General features: G+C 43.3%; 1 protein-coding gene across 17 annotated transcripts in view; it reads left to right on the top strand.

Moving 5' to 3' along the window:
• Positions 1 to 20,335, top strand: part of tenm2a (teneurin transmembrane protein 2a) — a 252,539-nt gene that overhangs the window by 57,105 nt on the left and 175,099 nt on the right. For all 17 annotated transcript variants that reach the window (XM_053880001.1, XM_053880007.1, XM_053879994.1 and 14 more), the window contains exon 2: positions 7,292 to 7,599. In XM_053880001.1, coding sequence (XP_053735976.1) covers positions 7,374 to 7,599 — 226 coding nt within the window. In that variant the 5' untranslated portion in view covers positions 7,292 to 7,373. The remainder of the gene's footprint in view (positions 1 to 7,291; positions 7,600 to 20,335) is intronic.

Here is a 20,335-nt window from a genome sequence, read left to right as displayed (position 1 = left end):
GCTCACGTCTTCAAATGAAGCAGACCGCTGTTGTCTCAGAAAGAATACAAAGACCGGTGTGCAACCTTTTAAAAACAATCATTTGGAGCTGGTCGTGTTTTGATTCATTAAAATGTTTGTGAAAGCTTGGCCTTGACCTGCAGACTCCGGCTTGCTGCGGTAGCTGCTACTCACCTGCATGGTGTCATTTTCTCGTGTGATTAAAACCATGCAGTCCAGACAGACATAATAATGAGTAGCACTGATGTTGGATATTTCACGCCCTATCATGAGCAGTCACCAAAGTGGTGGAACCTTGGCTAGTTTTCAGATGCGTATTGTCTCATTGAGCTCCACTCAATCAACAATATTTTAAATGCTATAAAGGTATGACACTGTGGGACTACGTGCAAGTAGGTGAAGGAAAGAGTCACAAATTGAGCTTAAATGTGCGGCAAGTTCTGTGCTCTCTCACACCGATCAATGTGTCAATGAGTTGCATGCAACATTTTTGGGAGCAACAAGGTCGTGGCTGCCGCGGCTTTCAACTGACCCACTGTTTATAATGGGACTTTAGAGGTGGGTGGAAGCCGCTTTGGTCGCTGGGCAACAGCGACTGCTTGGCTGTGAGGAGTACAGTTATAAATTATAACTTCTACGTTCTCACAGAACAATTGGAGTCGTGTTAAAATATAGTTACCTGTACAACAGTCTTTACATTTGTAAACTAAAACCACAGGCCTTACTGCATCAGAGTTGCAATGTTGTGCCCGGTGTTGCCCCCTGCAGTGGCGGAGGAAGAACTTCACCGGTAGGTTTCTTTACTCTGACTCCACTTGATCTCCTCTGTCCTGGTCCAGACTGCGCTCCCTTAAAAAAGTCTTGTTATGGCCTGGATCACACAGTATGTTTATTGATACACAACAACATTGTTAAACCGCCTTAATCCATGTTTGCTTTAACAGCATGCTGCGGAAGATATTTGTTATTAATTATGAGCGTGGTGTTAATACTAATTGCATTCAGTGCTCAGACCCCGGGAAGATCTCACTGGAAAACAACAAATTAAACATCAAAATAATGAGGATTTACACTTCCGGCGTGGACGCTCCGTGTCAGGCAGAAGAAGAGGCTCTCTGGGGAAAATAAGATCTAATGAGATACTTTCATTAACTGTGTGCGATTCCAAACTGTTTTTCAAGCCAAATTCCGACACGTATAATGTCATTGCAAAGTTCAAGTGTCAAGTTGTTTTCTGCTCTTTGTTTCTCCGACACTTTCGCTCTTTGTCTTTGGGAGCAAACTGTGTCAGCCATTTAAGTGGAGGAGTGAAAAAGCAAAGTTGTAAAGACACACTTTTGTCTTTTGTGATAACGGGACATTGAAAGAGAGTTTCTATTATTCAAATTCAAATTCCTCTCAAATTAAGAAGGGTGGAAAGAAAGAGACATTAAATTAACATTTTCATCTCATGTTGACAAAGAGAGGATTTATATTCTGATGAAGAGCTTGGCTTCCAGGGAATTAGTTGCCAATCCACTTGGCTGTTCGTTCATACTTTGTTCGAGCCAACAATGGCTGCGGAACAGAATCTCACATTATTATCGGAGGAGAAGAATGGGGTAAGACCAAAGATCATATCGGATAAATCAATATTTAAATGGAGTTTTCCTTACAATCTGGGGCAGCTTGTTAGCCGGGAAAATGATGGTAAACAGCTGAAAAGCAAGTCTTGGAAAGCACATTAGAAGGTGGTGAAAAAGAAGTTGGCGCCGTTGGTGTAATGGTTTTTGGCTTGTTGGAAGCAGAAAATGTGCGAGTGGAACAAGCTGTCATTAGACAAAAGGACATGAAACCAGTTCAGTTTCTCTCACTGACTGCATTAATGCTCATTGACAAGGCTGCTCCATAGATCGGCTTTGGGAGGTTGTCCATCCTGAAGTTGCTGCTGAAGATCGAGGCTCACCTCACGTCCTCTGAGGTTTCTCCAGTGTGCGGCGTTTGGTATCTATCAAGAAGGAGGCAGGGAAATCACAGGGTATGAACAACCTGCGCGCTGACGTATGTTGGGCGCAAAGGTTTGTTCATGCGGTCTGAACTCAGTTGACCTTGGATCTTCCTCTGTCTTCGGGGTGGATCATTTCTTTTCTGTGCTTGGCGTAACTGCAGTTCTGTGTCTGGTTGAGTAGTGTAAGCCTCCTCTTCGGTGTCAGGTGAGCAAAGTCTCCTCAGTTGCGGCACAAATCAAACGTGTTTGATAAGTGTAAATGAAGTTTCTCACCTGTTGGAAAAGAAATATTTTCTTTCTCTTATCTCTCTTATGATGATTTTTGCTAAATATAAAGGAAATGTACACTTCATGTGCGACTGAATGCACATCATGCAACATGAACTTCAGCAGACATATTTAGTAAGACTGGGTTTAGAAGGTCATACAGTTGAAAATGTTTCAATAACATATTAAAATATGTGGTGGATGAAAAAAAAATACATGGGGGGGAGTGCAAGGTGTGACTGAGCCCCATCCAGTGGCTTACCTAACCCCGACCTCCATCATTTTCGTGTTTTTTAATGTCTTAATACACGCTGCCAATGCATCTACATGCTGCGCTGAAGGCTGCTTTTGTCAGGATAGGGCGCAAAAGTCCCCTTTACCTCAATGTATTGCACCATTGGAGTCAGGATGTGCTGAAGAATGGTCCAACAAAATCCGCTGTCACTACGTCAACTTTGACATCATTTTAGCTGCAAGTGAAATGTATACTTGGTGTTCCTCTCATACACCCTCTATGTGTTGTTGGCTGCAGAGAGCAGCGCTCTTTGGGAGTTGGTTGCTGTTGAGGCACTTTTGGGACCAAAGAAGCAGCAAAAAAGGCCCCAGACAGGACCCAGTCAAAGGTCCTCTCCTGTTGGAATGTGAAAAGGAAAAGACATTTGTTCTTGAGTTTGCTGCACCAGACGAATTTGACTTCATCATCTCGAGTGGTCTCGAGTCCCTTGGAAGTTTTGCGTACATAATGAGATAATAATGCTTCCTCTGTTGAATAATTTACGTCTCGTCTTCCGGATGTTTGTCAAGTTGACTTGTAATTGATCTCTGCTGATGCCGGCTAATCCACTGATATCATTAACCTTCTATTAAATGGGTTTGATCTTCTGTTGCAGGGAGTTTTATGACTCACGTCTATCCGCCGGTTCTGGCACCAAACTCTTCATTGCAGAGAAAGTTTCACCTTATATGCCAAACAACAGCCATGTCACTTCCAAAATGAACCCCCCCCCGTCCCTGTCGTCTTCCAATTACATTTCTCATTCAGCCTGGATTTCACGGTCACTTCACGGTCACGGAAATGTCTCCTTCATCTATCCGCCCCGTGTTATCTGTCAATGAAAGACTGATGCAAAAGGAGGCTCACGCCGAGTTTTCTGATCATAAATGAATCTAAAAGTGTTTTGGAATATTCCCTGCTTCTCTTTGAACTTGAGAAAAATGAAGAAACTGTGTGGGGATCACGAGAGGTTGGGATGCTGTCATTGATAAATTATAAAGAATTGTGAGAGGAACTCGGCGACCTTGAGGAAAACATCTTTGTGGGTGGAACGACGTGTGATACAGAAATGTGTCTGATGGACCCCCTGCTGTTTCACTGTGTCTAACTCTGTTTATTGGACGCACACAACTGCACTCAGCTACTGAGTTATTGTGCTTTCCTGAGAAGTGGTTGTCATAGATCCTTCAAAGGCAAGATGATTTGGATGGAGGTCACCGAGATCCTTGACCTGGGGTCTCGCCTCACAGGGGCACAATGAGTGGTGTGGCGTCTCTTTAGTCATGAAACAACTACGGGCAAATGAATTTCCAATGTATATGATCAAACTGATGTTAAATATGAGAACGTTTCATTTATTTACAATAAATTCTAACAGTATATAAATTCATCAGGGAAATAGTCCAATAATATTTTTCATTTTATGAACATTTTAAATGTATTAAAAGTATTGATGTCCACACACACACACACATATATATATATAGGAAATTACTTTGTAAACAAATAATTAAATATAATTAAATTAACAAACAAAAATGGAAGCTAAAATAAAATGCTAAACCTTCAGTAGTTTTTCTTTCAAAGATGTACTGAAGTGGCTTGATTTGATTTAGCAGCGACTAAACAGATCAATGTCTTGACTATTGCATCCCAACAGTGCGTTAAATTGAAGGAAAATAATCCAGTTCTGCATCTTGAAACCCATGTGTTGACTTCAGGCTGCGCTGAAATCTGAGGTCCAACAGTTGGCTGTTTAAAAATGACTCTTCAGTCGTAACGTCTGCTCAATAAGAATCACTAGTTTGCGGCTTCCACTTTGGACATAATTAGTTGTTTGCCAACTGACACCAGTGTTTTGTCGTCCATCAAATAATGAAGTGGGCTTGTCGTGTTTCAAAAGTTCACAAGTTTCCATCGCATTAATGCTGACAATATGGCTCCTTCAGATGTTCGCCTTGAATGAATCATGAATTGTATTGATGAGTATAACTTTGAGAGGGAGCATAAGTGAATTTCCCAATGCATAATTATCATTATCCTGTCATTACCCCATCATTACCTCAACCTCAGTGCACTCAGCGTGTCGTCCGCACACTCTTTCAAGCAATGCTTGGCTGTTGTTGGCATCGTGTTAGTTCGAATGTCGCCACATTTTCTGAGCCGGTCTATTTCCTCACTGTCCATTCGAGGTACAAACACATTAAGGTTGAACTCCTAATAGCTCCAGTGATGGATACCGGCGCATAATGAGCTCTTTATGAGACTTAATACCTACTGTTAATCAATGGACATAGCAGGGCACTTTTCAATACTACCTTCTAAGCATTTTCAAATGAGGCCTCATTGAGTAGAGTGACTCATTCTGTATCCTCCTTTTTCTTTCTCTCTGCGATTCCGCTGCTCGTATTCTTCCTCCAATGCGCCGTGCAAAATACCCTATTACGGCGACGGCTGGCTGCAGCGCTGCCAAGTTCTGCCACTGGTTGTTGGATACGTGACGTGTCGCTCCACGCTACTCCGCTGGTATCTCCATGAATTACAACCATTTGTAAACATCAACCAAAAACTTCAATTTTATTTATTTCTGCCTACCAAACACAAGGAGAGGATATAACTATCCTGCTACATAGATGGCTAACCAAGAAATAAAAGGTAGATGGTGTTGCATTCCTGGAGACCAGTGTTTCTCAGGAAGAAGGAAATGTTTCACACCCCCCCAGCTCTGCGCCACCTCTGTCTGTGTTTGTCAATAAAATTATTACGTAAAGTATACCCCTGTATAACATTGTATTCTTGTTAACATGAAAGAAAAGTAAAAAAGAATGTAATATGGATCAACCCCCAATAAAGAATAACTTTAATAACATTGTTTTTGTCTGTTACAGAGGAGACTTGCATCAATTTGTTTGAAATTTTAAAAACTGCATGTGCAAATATTCTTTATTCTAGTACGGCAACAACTGTTCCCCGAGGTCACATGCTCGCCCCCCCCCCAGGGGGGACCCACTGTTTGAGAAGGGCTGCTGTAGACTGTCCATCTATTCTGCTCAATCCATAACTTTGTGTTCTTGGAGGTCTGAGCTGATGAAGATCAAGGAGGTGGAGAGGAAAGTGCAGGCAGCAGGGCTGAGGGATATTCCGGAATTTTACCCTGACCAGAATTTACTACGAGAACCGACGTCTTTTTGCAAATATTTAGACATAATTAACAATATAAAAAGCTAGGACCTGTTGTCATGCTTGCCGCTGATCGACTGCTGTATACCATGAACTTGTATAAGGACCTACGCAGATGATGCTAAAAGCATTCTGCCAGAAAATGCTAACGTAGACAGGCTGCTCAGAGGTTGTGCGTGCTGAGTTAGCATCATGAATACGATCGAGGGTTGTCCTGGGGTGCAGTACTTCAGGGAAAACACCTGGATGTTGGTTTAGTCCAGATCCCAATCCCATAAGCATTTCATACCAAGCCTTTCAAGAGGTTGAGACTTGGATGCGTGGGGGACAGTAGTCAATATTTGACTCTTTCTGGGTGAGAAAGTGCTGACTAGGGAGGAGGAAGACAGCAAATGAATTTCTGGCCAAACTAAGGAGGATTCTAAAGTTAGACTAAGGTGGAGGAGGCTGATCTCTTTTTTTCAATCTCTGATCAGAGATGCCAAAAGAAGAAGTAGTTTTGGTCAGATTTAAGCCTGAAACTTGTCTCCGTTGACATTGTGAAATTTCGGAATATGCCGTTTCGCCGGTAGCTAACCCTCAGTCAATCGCAGCTGCTCAGACTAAGCTGCACAAGTTAGTCCCACAGGCCAGAGCCCCACAGCAGGGATGCCAAATACTCAATTGCCCTCACAGTCATCTGCAAGCGTGACGCCGACGGGATTCCGATTGTTAAACTGCGTGGAAAAACTTGCATCCCCGGACCGTGTTCTGCTCTGATTCTTATTATACATACATATATATATATATATATTTATACGTCTGTGTTCAAGCATCGTTGAACCCAACTTGGCGGATATTATGGAAACACGACTGTTGTCTTTGGCGGTGTCGGGGTTCAAGGCAGCCGCGCTCCCGCTAAGGTGCCTGCGACTCCTTGTGAGTGATGGCGCCTCTCTGTGTTTTCCTGTGCATCTGTGTTGGGATGTGTTTGATTATCTTTTACAGCCTCTCAGGGAGCAGGATTCATTCTCACTCTGATAATGAGGGAGAGACTAGCAATGCCCTTAAGTCATTTCTCCTCTTCTTCAATCCTTCCTGTTGCATTCGCCTCTGTGTGTGTGGGGTTTTTTTTTTTAATTCCTTTCCACACAATCTGGATAATCTGTCATTTCTAGTCTCTGTTTTTTTTAATTAACCTCCTGGTTTTGTCATTACCTTCCCTCTGTGTCGGCGTTCACGCGTGGCTGACATCCGTTTAGGACGGCTGGAGGCTTTTTGAGGCCTGTTATGTCATGGATTTAAATGCTGGCTGGCCATTTTTCATCAGCCCGGTGGGTCGATGGTGGGCTACCTCTGCGGACCGCAGCACCGGCTGCTCTGTTTCTCTCGACAATAGCCTTACTTATCCTGCGTCAATACTCCAATGTCTTGTATATTTGACTGCTTGCTGAAATGTCCATTGGCTGTGCTCCCTCTTCCCGAACTTTCCCTCCATAACTCTCCAGGGAGTGTGAGGCAGAGTGAGTCTCAGCGCTGTGTACATTCATTGTGCACTAACTGTTTTCTGTCTTGCTCTCTCCTGCCGTGTCTCTGTTCTGCAGGTGACTGAAGTGGAGACTTGCGTTACGGAGGCCCTTCCTACCTTCCGAATCACGGCGTAAAGCCGCTCGGCGTTTCAGCAGCATGGACCTAAAGGATCGCAGGCAGCGCTCTCTGACACGGAGCCGCTGCTCCAAAGACTCGCAGTACAACACCACCTCCCTGGATGCAGAGGAGTGTCGTGTTCCCACGCAGAAGTCGTACAGCTCGAGTGAGACTCTCAAGGCCTTTGACCACGAGCAGAGGCTGCACTACGGAGGCTGCGTGACTGATCTGGTTCACCACGAGACGGATGAGTACTCGAGACAAGGTGGGCTGTCGCACATGAATGAGTCCCACTTCTGCTCCTCAACCTTCACCAACTGCTGTTGTTCATCTTCATCATCATCCTCACCATCAAAACCTGAACTAACATGTTTGGCCTTTGAATGTCATGACTCTTTTTAAATCTTCGCCCAAGGATGGTCTTTACATGGCATATATTTACCGTAATTTCCAGACTATAGAGGCCACCAGAATATTAGCCGCACCAATTAAATTTAAGAAGGAAAATAGATCTTGTTCATACATAAGCCGCATCGGTCTATAAGTGGTACTGTCTACATTGTGGACACGTCGTTGGTTCAGCGGTTTAAAAACGCTTTTCAAAACTGGTTTTCAAAACGGGGCCAGCGTCAAGAGTGAGGAACTAGTGGAAACAAGCTGTGTTTATACGAAGTGTCTTGATTTATCTACGCTGCACTCACAATAGACAAGGTGCAGCTCTCCAGCCGGCACCAAGTCAGCGCCCAAAACCCGACTCGCTTGCGTTCAGGTTAGGCTTCTGAGCCGAATGCACTTCATCTTGAGACAGCGTCTCACATCTTTCAGTCACATTAGAGCCCTCAAAATGCGTTGTTTTTGCCCACGTGCCCAAAGTTCCGACACCACTGCCGGCCTCAGCGGCTGCTTCTCGATTCCAGACCTCCAGGTGATCAACTCAGTTGACTGAGCTGTGTACATGGGGCGAAAACGGTGCATTTTCAGTGCTTTAAGGGTAAACACAAAGCCTCTGATTTCATCGCCTCTGATTTAATCTGATTTCAGCCTGTAAAAATCCAGCGATGTTGTATAAGCCGCGGGGCTCAGACCGCGAGAGAAAAGCACTGGCTTATAGTCCACAAATTACGGTACATTATATTTTTACCATTCACCACAATAATGCTTCTTTCTTTCTTTATTCATTCTATGCTGAAGGCACTTTATCATTGAATTTTTTTGCACCAAACGTGTCACACTCCCCGCTCTCATCTCGTAGTGCGAGAACGTTCACACAATCCTTCGCGATGGCCACACGTTAGAGTCACCCGCCTTTATTACTTGTGTTTGGCTGCGTCCTTGTCTATGGAGCGCAGCCTTGCAACTGAACTTCCACGTGCTCGACACAGACACTTTTATTGTGCCCTAAGTTTTTTACAAAGTAGTTTTGGGAGCCAGACAGCACTTAAATTTTAAGTGCCATTTTAATTCAGTTTATTAGGGCCGCCAAAGCTCAGTGGTCGTCTCGCTATCAAATGAGGTTTGTTCCCCCTGTTCTGGTGTGATGTTTGGAGTTGTCCCTCAGGAAGATTCCAAATCTCTGATTACTCCAGGCCCCGTCACGTGGCCGCCGTAATCGCAGTTTGCCCCTCAGGGGGTAAATAAGGTATACACTTTCTTTCATTCACAGCCCATTTGTTTACTTGCACAGCAACGTTGGGATCCGGCCGATGTTCCCCAAAAGACAATGTCATCCAAACCGCCTCTGTTGATTACCTTCCTAGGAAGTAGGTCATTCTTTGAGGAGTGAGACTCAGGCACATTAGAGCTTCTAATTTTAGTATTCGCCTTAAAAACCCTTGGCCAAAAATTCAATACCCTGCTTGGCTGAACCTACGAAGGTTGTGTGTGTCACGGAGGTGCACTTGCCAGTGGTTTACCTTGTTTAGAGAAGCCCTCAAGACACCAGCTTTAAGTACCGCCACCAAATCTGTGAAAAGATTCCAATGACGTTTCTGGAAATGCGATGATTCATTTTTGGATGATTTTTCTGGACTAACCCACCCACGTCAGCTGCCCTCGCCGAGCTCGACCAACACTCTTGTTCAGTTTACACTTGAGAATGTTAGGGGATGCGACTCGCTCTTGAGGCCGTGACGGATGCGGTACTCTCTTTCCTGCTGAAGACAAGAAGAAGAGGAAATGGCTGATGCGAATTAGGTGAATTCCAATTTGGAACAGCGCTTTGACTAATGAGTCTGTTGGAGTGAGAAGCACTGAGGCCCTTTTTGACTTGCAGGGGTTTGCTTTTAAGAAGTGACGTAACCATAAACACATTTAATGGCTCCGGCAAAGTCCATTTCAATGGCGCTGGAACGGCGTCTGGTGCCTGTTGGAGTCGGAAGTGGGCAAGACGGCGGAAGTGACCTCAGACTGGATTATGACTGCCCTGTCTAGCTGAAGTGAATTCGACTAAAATTTCAAATAGAAAAAAGCCCACTTTAAGAAAAATCCAACAACCATGTCTGGTTATTGAACTTAATGACCCCACTGCTTTAGCTTAGCTTGTTGCTATTTCATCATGACAGATTCCCATCACTTAAAATTAGGGATGTCACCTTAGCACCTAGCGCTGTTAGCTCTGGACTTCTGTCTTAGGCGTGGCGTGAATTATTTATTTTTATTTATTTTTTAGCATTCACTAAAAAATTCCAGCCATGTATTATTATTATTATTATTATACAATTATAATACAAGACAAGAACGCTCCATCTTTCTGCCCTGAAGTTAGAGCCACATCATGTGTAAAAAAACAAACAACTCAAAGTCACGTTTTGCTTGTTGGCTTCAAAGGTGAATGCGAGGCAGGACAATGTGAGCTCATGACAAGAGTGTGGTCTGTGTTTCTGAGAGTCAGCGGCGCCACTTGAGCGTAGATCTATAGTGTATAGAATGTGACAAAGACGATCCATACGATCTCCCCAGATCATCAACATGCTCAAGTCGTTCACAATCTAATGTCGTTATATCGCCCACACATTCTTTGAATCACAATATGGGTCGAAGTTAGCTCAATGTGCACGTCCTTTCCCAGCAAAGGCACTATGAATTTTCAACGTCAGTATCATTGTACCAACCCCAAATTGAAAACAGAAGCCACAGACACTAACCTTTTTGAGCCCTTGCTTTCCAATGTGTTCTCTGCAGTCCCATATATTTTAGTTTATGATGACACTTGTGAACATTGAATCATTTGGGGATATTCGTTGGGATATATGGCCTTTTGCAAACCCCTCATATGCATGTTAAAATACCATTCTGCAATATTTCACCGATCAAAAGATCAGGCAAGGTTTACACAAGTCGTAAGTGGCGTGTGGTTTTGTCTCCTCCAGAATAAAGCAGTGCAAAGCCACTGTAGACCTGGAGCACTAGCAGCCTCGCCATAATAAACCTCTCTCTCCCCCCGGCAGGAGAGTTAGCCGCGAGGCCGATAGGTCATCTCCGAAGGGTGTGTCTGCTCTCCATGGCATGTCATTAAACTGTGTGTCCGTGCTGGTGCATGTGTGCAAGCATGGATATTGCAGAGGGACGTGGAACAGGCTCTATTGATCCCCTGACTAGTGAAAAGAGTCGGACTCAATGGGATTGATCTGCGCTAAGCTGTGTTTTCTCTGCATGGACTTAGACAGTGGCAGGAGCAGATGTGAGCTGTGGCAAGCGGCAGAGCGGAAAAATAAAGGGATTTTTATTGAAATATGAAAGTGAGCAAGTGTAATCAGGGAATTAGAAGTTTAATAAAAAGGTCGCACAGTGTGAAGTGGCGAGGATGACCTCTAATAAGATGAAAATATTGGGAATTCATTCGATTGAGTTGTGTTTCACGCAAATGAAGGGATTCAGAGTGAGCATCTGAAGCACATTCATGCATATGCATCTTTGTTGTGATGTGAGAAACATATATATTTGTGTGATTTTTGTCATTTTGCAGATGAATAATGTAGATTTGAATGGACTTTATTTGAGGAATAAAAAGCAGTCATGACTAAGATGAGACAGAGGGAGATCTTTGGCAGGAATACCAAGGTTGAAATCTCGACGGTGTGTGTTGTCTGGACTCACTTGTCTGCTGCGCCATTCTGACCTCACACCAGGCGCGAGCTGGTCGATATCACAGTCCTCGCAGCCTATCAGCTCCCTCCGAAGCCCAGAGCTGCAGATGCATCGTGGGAAGTGTGGCCACAGGAGACCAACAGTGTTGCGGCACCATATGGACTGTGACACCACAGGAGGAGGAGGACCAGTGCAGGACGCAGTTTGAGAAGTCGCAGATGAGTACTTTTCTTCAGAGCGTTTGGAAGAGGCTCCCTTCAGTTTTGCTGGTGAGCCTGAGCTGGTAAACATCTCGCCTGGCCAGACCCAAAGTGAAATCCATTCTGGCATGAGCACCACTGAAAATCACAATATCCAATTACACTCAAAGATGCATGACATTATGATGCATCTTTGAATTTTTATTATCATTTATTTTTATATATTTTAACTTAAAATTTCCATCCATATATATTGTTATTCAGGAGCAGCATTCTCAGTTTCAGACTGTTGTCTATATGCTGGATTGATGTTTATTATTATTATTATTATTATTATTATTATATACTAAAAATGATATCTTGGCCATACATTACGAGGGAAATAAAGTATTTAACGGTTTACATTTAAATAAAAATCAGTGAATATCAGAAAGACCTTGAAAAAAGAACCATGAAAATATAATAATAAACATACTGCAAATAAGGTAACAGTACGGTGTATAAAGTTAAAATACATGTGTAAATGAACTACATTTAAAAATGACTTAAATGAATTAATAGATAGTGAGGGACAATGGCATGGAAGACCATTGCATGATGTGACCTCAAGAGGGCCAAACAGAGAGGGGCCACCTTCGGGTCGTGACCCACCAGTTGAGAATTGCTGAACTGTTGGTTTTCAGAAGACCTGATGGCTATACTTTATTTTTGTTATCGAGGAAGAATAAACTTCAGCGTGACTGATTCAGAAAGCTGCAACTCCACAGCGGCTGAACGTAGAAGAAAATCATTGGAGCTTCTCAGGGTTATTCATCTCAGCTTGATCGTAGACTGTGTGGAGTGTTGATAACCATTGATTTGAAGGCGTCATTTAATCGATGGATGAAGAAAAGAGTTACATATAGTCACACACAATTGTATACAACCTTCCACAATCGTCATACGCGACAGACACATCACGGCTTAAATGAAAATCCCACTCTTTTGTCGACAGAGTGGGCTGATAGTGAGCGCTGCCTTCACACTCTCTACAGCCAAATTGAGGGATTTTTTTTTTTTTTGGAGGTGGGGGGGACTTGGATCATGACTCACCCTCCTGTGAGTCATGAGGAAATATTCCAATGCTTTGAGTGTGATGTTTTTCTCCGACGAGCTTTGAGAGTTTGTCTCACATACAGAGTGATGTGAGGAAGAGTTTTCACGTTTCGTAACATTTCAGCATGAAAAACATATTGAAAATGATTTTCCTTCACTGTTTGGACGCCTCTATTGACTTCATTTTCAGGTTTTTTTTTTGAACTATTGTATCATAATGTCTTGAGAAGGGAGCGGGTGATGTCATCTGTGAACTCAGACCAGACTGTTTGTAGCGGTGCAGCAGGAGAACATGTTCTTGAGCACAGCTACGTGCAGCTTTGCATCTGAAGGAGTTGTCTTGTCGAGGAGGTCGAGCCCCTTCAACCTGCTGAGGACCAGAGATGAGTCTGTGACATCTAATGTGCCACAGGGAGCCCAGGTGCTGCAGGGTGTGGAGCAGCTCCCCGACTTGTCGGCCACCTGCTGGGCTCCACCAGTGGCCCATTATTGTTTTAACATGACATCGCCGGGCGCTCACAGTATTGCAGGGCTTGGTGCGGCGGGTCTGTCGTCCAGGAGTCCTGCAGGCTTGTGTTGTGCGGAGCGACGCAGCTGTGAATTTGAATGGAACGTGACAGCCCTCCAGTGAATCTGTGCTGTGATGAATGGCACGTATTTCATTTGGCAACGCAATATTTAATTTTCATGATTGGAATTGGCTTTTGTTTTAGAAAAAAGATGAATAAATGAGAGCAAGTGGGAACTCAAAATGCTCTTAGAATATAAAATGTTTCTGTTTTTTCAATTAAACTGAGCTCATTTATTTGGTAAATTATTCATATTCATTTGATTGTCACTGCTCGGTCTGAGCTATGAATGAGTTCAAGACAACCCTGAAACAAAGGCGTCCGTCTGTCCACCACGATGCTGAGGGTCAGTAGGGACCCCACAATGTCTTACGATGGACGTCTGTCCTGCAGCAGGTGTGCCCTACGTTGCCTGTTGTATGCCCCCTGCACCCCAGGACCCCACTTCTACTTGCAACAGGCCATTAAATCCGACCTGAAGTTTCAAAAGTAGATGATCCAATCCTGTATTTTGCTGTTTTCGCCCAACAACATGGCCCCAAATCGACACACGGGGTGATTTATTCTGGCTTTGGAATGTGTCGGAGATATAAATCAGCACCTAATTAAAAGGTTATTTTTGCTGCAACTGAATAAATCCATCTTTCATGGTGCCTAGTTGTCTAGTCCTGAGTGGGATTCTGATTTTTGTATGATGGTAATTTGCCCGTGGTCAGACCAGACCTTACTTTCTTCAAACATAGATGTTTGGTTGAAATGCCGTTTTCATCTTCATTGAAAGTTTCTGTTTACTCATTATTATTATTATTTTATTGTCAATGGTTTTATTTATGTTTTATTTTTTCCTCACCACAATCCAGTTGCCGGATGTGACGTCATCACCACCGGCCAGACGAAAGTTTTTCCCGAAAGCAGCCCTGTGCACTAAGTCCATTGGAGCATCTGCTTTACACAGCAGGGGGCGGTAGTGCTCCAGAACTTGCTTGAGCAACGTACACCATGAACAAAGAAGAAGTTCTCTCCTCAGAAAGTGGCCAATCCTTCAGAACAAATGTTGCTCCCTCGTTCATAAATCCACACTTCCTGAAAACATGACTGAAATCCATTCATGCCTTCTCAGTAACAGACAGAAGGATGTGGACGGTGGCCAAGCCTCCACGCTGGAGGGTGGATGAATGAGGGATTAGGAGAATCATAGCTCCGTTTGCCGCAGCCCCGCCTGACACCCGTGACCCGCCTGTGGGTTGACTGACGGAATCAAAGCAACACATTCCTCTCATCTCCTCAAGGATGGTGCCACTTTGTTGCGTTTCTCACGTTGCTTCCTCTCCTGTTATTTGTTAAATCAAATTAGACTGTTTATTTTTGCGGACCCCCTGCTTCCATTGGCTCTCCACTCCACTGTTTCCCCATTACACAGTTATTACCTAGTCAGGCTGGGTAAGCACAGCCAAACAACACATTATTTCCTCACCATAACATGCAACAGCGTGGAAAACTCATTACAAGTGTTCACTATTGAACGTCGCAGGGCGACATATGTGGGAGAGAGTCCAAACATAGCCGAGCCCCCACTCCCATAATAACACAGATACGTTATTGAAAACAAGGCTGCCGCCGCTGATTCTCCGGCAGTTAGTTTGGGATGCTCAAGTGAGTCCCTTGGTGAGAATGGAAGTCTGACAAACAGCGGTGTGCGAGCGCCGTGCCTCGTCTTTGTCACTTCTCCCTCCTGCTTCTGTTCTGCTCGCAACATCTCGTGGTTGTTCCTCGCCGCAGGTTCACCGACCGACAGCAGGAATGATTTCAAGCACTGTAGTCTGGAGACGCTCTTCTGGCTCCTTCTTTGTAAGTCTGACGGAGCCCCTTTTGTCCGCTGTGGCTTTGGCCCCTGTGGGCTGGGAAGCACACAGAGAAGCCTCCGCCCACCTGCCTGCTTCACGCCGCACGTCTTCATCCGCCAGTGCTGCTGATTTGCTCTCTGTATGTCGGAGGAAGTCCATACTCTCACTGCTTTATGTCCTCCTCTGCCCTCGTGTCACATCTTCTGTGGATTCTTTTCTCCCTACATATATTTCTTTCTCTCATTTATCCACCCCTGCTGCTCCACCATTGTTGATTTCATGGTCTTGTCACACAGTCGGAAGAAAAAAAAAGAAGCCCGGAGAAGCAGAAGATTTGAGCAACATTGCTAAGGCCACTTTAAACACATTTATGAAGTCACAATGTGTAAAATCAAATTTTGTCTTAGCGCTCGCAGATTACAGGTATTAATCAAATCCCCTTTTTGAGATTTCCCATTCGCAACTGTAGTTGCCAAGCGACAGTCTTCCTCGCTGTCTTGAAAGTGCTTAAATCCCAGCCTCGATCTTGCCACACAAATCTTAACCAAACACGCAAAGACAAAACAACTTCTTCTTCTTCACCCACTGAAAAACCTTTTCAGCCACGATTCCTCTTGCGCTATCGATAAAACACGAAACCAGCAGACAATTGATGCGCCGCCAGGTTAACAGACCTAGGGTTTGACAAAAACCTTCTTTTTAGGAAGAAAAAATCCAGACATCCAGGCAATTAATACAAATATTATATACAATTGTTATATGCATTCAAGTGGTGTGGGAAATTCAGAGTCGTATCTACTGCAAAACACACACGCACACACACACACACACACATACTAGTGTTGGACATACAAGGCTTCGTGAAACAGTGCCTTCATTTTCAGAGCCCACTAGGTGGCACTGTCTGATCTAAAATATTTGCATTAGAACAACCATTTCAATGAAACCTCACATCATTTTTTCACTGACAGCGCCACCTGTTGAGTTCTGAAATTGAGGTTTCGTGAAGCTTCATCAGCACATCACTCGTTGAATAAGTCAGTAGTCTTTTAAAGAACTGTGGCTCCAGATATTTGTCCCAGTGTCATTATACCTCCTAAATATTTCCAGTAAAATGCTGGGTGTTTGTTCCCATTTCTCTTGACACTTCAGTCTCCTCTGACAATATTCTAGTCCAAACCTCCTCCGTCAGCGCCTTCGTGATGGGCGATGCCAACTATCTCACAAATAAGCCAAAGTATATTTTAATACATGAGAAAAATATATTTTCCACCTTGAGCTTCAATTCAATATTTTTGATTAGTGACTCATTTAAAACTCTTCAGCAAAGTACTTTGTATAAAATGCAATTTCAGGCCCAAATCTCCTCTGAGAGGTTTCTCGCCAGCCATTTGACATTGGCGACAAAAGTGAAGAGAAGGCAGCGCATACATAAATGTGATTTATCAAGTCCTTGACACCTCCAGTTTGCCGCTAAATAAGATGGATATGTTTACTTTTGTGAACTCTTCTCGGACCAGATTTCATTAAGAGGGATTTGTTGTCCATTTTTCCTTTAGTCAAACACGCAGCGATACAGTGTCGGAGGACGTGATGAAGGGCCATCCAGTTTTTATGTGAATGTCAAGCCTTCAGTGCTGCTCTTATTTGGTCACTGGGCCCTCATGGTTCTATTAGCAGTGATTTCCTGAAGAATAGTAAATGACTAAATGAATAATATGAAAATACACTTCTACATCACAGAGTTTGAAATGAATTCGACATCAAACTTTGAATTGAAGGCAAGTTTATATCCATGAAGCTAGGACTGTCAGTCGTGTACAGGTTTAAAACGACAGAAAATAAATAAATACATTGAACATAAAATATCAATAACCACATGTGTGAATTGCCAGACGCATTGATCAATTTTAAATAAAGCAGGTGTTGCAAAAATGCCATCCATTAAAGCAGCAATCAATCAAAAATAGTGCCAAACTCTTCCTAAAAAAATGGCCAAATTATCCATAACATGTTGCATTATCACAAAATATCAACGGCAAAATAAGTGTCAAAGTATAATCCAACAACAGTGTCTTTAATGATGTGCTGATTGTTACTTTCAGTTGATGTATTCACACACCTGAAGAAGTTGTTCCAGGTAACTTTAAATGTCACGGCAGATCATGAAGTATCCACAGCAGATCTCTTCAGTTAACTTCGACTGAGAAACTAAAAGTAATTCCCCGCTTTGTCCAAAGTGAGATGTTAGGAAGACACTGTATAAGTGAAGTCCAACGGATGATATTCAGTCCTGCAATGCATGATGGGATGCCTCAAGACAATATGCGGCCCTTTGCCTGTGTTTTTGTGGCCCGTGGAGGTCAGACTAAAACTATACAACTTTTGATATCGTCATTTTTCTGCCATTTTTTAAATCGTGTTTCCATTTTAGCCAGTACTGGTTCAACGGTACACGCATTCACGACTCATTTTAGTATTTTCCTCAAAATGCGTTGAAAGGAAATTCTAAATGAATTGCCTTTTTACCTTAGGTGTTCAGTCCATAGTTCTATTAGGATTTGTATTCAAATAAGATGCATGTAAAATAATGTTTTTAGTAATGCAAACACCTTAAAGCTAAGAAAGGCTTTAAGGTGTTTGCATTATTTTGTCCAACCCCTGTAGTTACACTTCTGAACGCCCTTGCTTCCATTGAATATTTAATGGTTCATTTTATCCTTGTCGATTTTTTTTTTTTAGTCACGTTTCGTAGTCATCGCCGCGTCTCTTTTGGCACGATGGCCCCTCACAGAGGTCACAGTTTATAATGTGGCCCTTTAGGACATTGAACTGCCCACCTCTGCACTGTTTTATGGATCCTCCAGAAGCTCATATCGACACCAGGATTCTTTTAAAACAAACAGAACAAGGTAATGTCTGAGCTTTTTGTATGTACAGTATGCATCACTGTATCTTGACCGTAGCGACCGACAGCGCCACTAAAGGTGGCGCTAAATCACAAATTCAAGTGGGAGATGACGTCACTGCTACGGCCCGTGACTCCTGTCTACATTCTGTGGTCGACCTGGACCGTCGGCGATCAGACGGCGAACGGAGCAGCTGGATGCTATTAAAAATAAATGGCGCTGAGATTAAATACAATCCCTCCTCTCTTCCCCTTTGTCTCCGCACTGGCTTTCCGCTCCTCCGCCAGCTGCCGACACTCAAAAGTGTCCCGTCGTTCAGCCGATGGAGCAAAAGGAGTCGCTGAAGAATATCCTGGGGCTCCCTCTACTCCTCCAATATGCAACACCCCGTCACCGTATTTGGTTTTTATATCCAGAGGAAAGTGCACTTGTGGGACTTGGGGCTCCTGTGTGCACAGGGAGGTCTTTAAATGGGGATTCAACTCATCTGCCAACATCTGGAGTTGCCGTTCTGCCGCCAACATTTCAGTGTATATGCAGCATTCACTTCTGTTTTTGTTCCACTGATACCAGTGACGTACTTGCCATTAAAAAAGAAAAACAAAACACTTTGTTGTCAAAAAAAAAACGAGATAGTAGTCGCCTGATCGTATTGACGAACTACACCTCCTCAGCAGAGGAAAACTGTGCGGGTGAAGAGAGAACAAATTCAGTAGAACACCCCAGGCTTTCTCCTCAGAAACAATTTGAGAAAGCCATACAGAAGAAAAAACTAATTTGAAGTCAAGGTGCCATTTTGGGCTCCAACACAAAGTCGTACACAAACTCCAGTGGAAAAACAAGGACATTAATTGACAGTGAGTCTTGGGAAATACATGCTGACGTGTGCCATTTTCTCCAGCGCCAGATCGGCGATCACACAATGCAGTGTGGGTTTTTGTGCGAGTTGACTTAATCTATGTTTACGATGTAATGACCCTCTTTGACTCTGCTTTGGCAGCTTTTGATAAATGAGGCAGATTGTAAATGTCACTGTTATCAAGTGTTTTCCTCTTCTTTTTTTCTCGGATCCTTCTTGGGCTTGAATTAAACAAGTTCCTCGGCGACGATATCTGATTTTAGTGTGACAACCTTGGCACTTCCTGCTGACTACTCTGCCACAAACCCCAAACAAATTTGGTTGTGCTGTTGAGGTGCGACTGCTCAGATGTCACCTCGGCATACTGGCCTCAACACCAACATAAGCACTTATTACTGGCTAATAATACGCAAAAGCTATAGCTGCAGCGTCAAACTGAGTCGCTGACCAGAAAAAGGGCTAACTAAGTAACGTCATAATGACTTTTCATTGCTCCACAGAACGAATACCAACTCAGGAGGTAGCACTTACAGCACTCACTCACATGCCATACCTGTGGCAGAGCATTAGTAGACATTATTAAACGTTTTTATTTTTTAAACATTTAAAAATTAACTGCGCTCTATGATGCTCGTGTGAGCTGATGAGTTGTGTCCCACTACCACCATGCCACTTATAAATGACGTGTTGTTCCGTCACATCTATACACAATGTCATTTCTCAGCTCCCAAATCAATCTGAAGTATCAAACTCATTTATTTGTACCCAAGAAATAAATAAATACGCTGACTCCTTAGAACAGCAGATGAGATGTTGGGATGGGAAATTGGCTTCCACTTTAGTTCAAAGAATATTTACCCCGAATAAACTCCTCATTGATATTTGTATTAGACGTGTATTATACAGTAATAATCGTAACAAACCGCTGATGATGGTCTTGACTATATTACACCCTGGAATGGACCCTGAAGGTTCACTGTAAACAACACCTTCATGACTGATTATTTACAGTGAATAAGATCGTAATTTGTCAAGTATTTCTTTCCCAATCTAAAGTGTAGGCAAATAATTTTCACATCAAAGGACAAGTTTCATTTTATTGGCATAAAAACCTGTTTCATTTCATGCCTTCGTGGCTACTTCCGTCCACACTCTGGCTTGAGAACGTCCCTGGACCTGGCAGCTACTGAAGCATTGGCGGGAAAATGACTGTTCAATAAGAGGGAGAGTCACAAGAGGAATCCTGAATCCAGTGACTTCCTGCTCTGCATCTGGCATGTTCAGTTGTTTGCTTTACTCGTTGTTTTCCTGATTCTGAGAGGTGATTGTTCTTGTAAAACGGGATTATCTGAATCCAAAATCAAAGAGGATCCAGTAATTACAAGTCTAAATACACTTGGCTTTTTTACCCCCAGATGCTCCGATGCTTCTCCACATGT

Source organism: Synchiropus splendidus, chromosome 11 (genome assembly GCF_027744825.2).
Source record: "Synchiropus splendidus isolate RoL2022-P1 chromosome 11, RoL_Sspl_1.0, whole genome shotgun sequence".
Taxonomy (NCBI): Eukaryota; Metazoa; Chordata; class Actinopteri; order Syngnathiformes; family Callionymidae; genus Synchiropus; species Synchiropus splendidus.
This window is presented reverse-complemented; position numbering and strand designations above follow the sequence as displayed.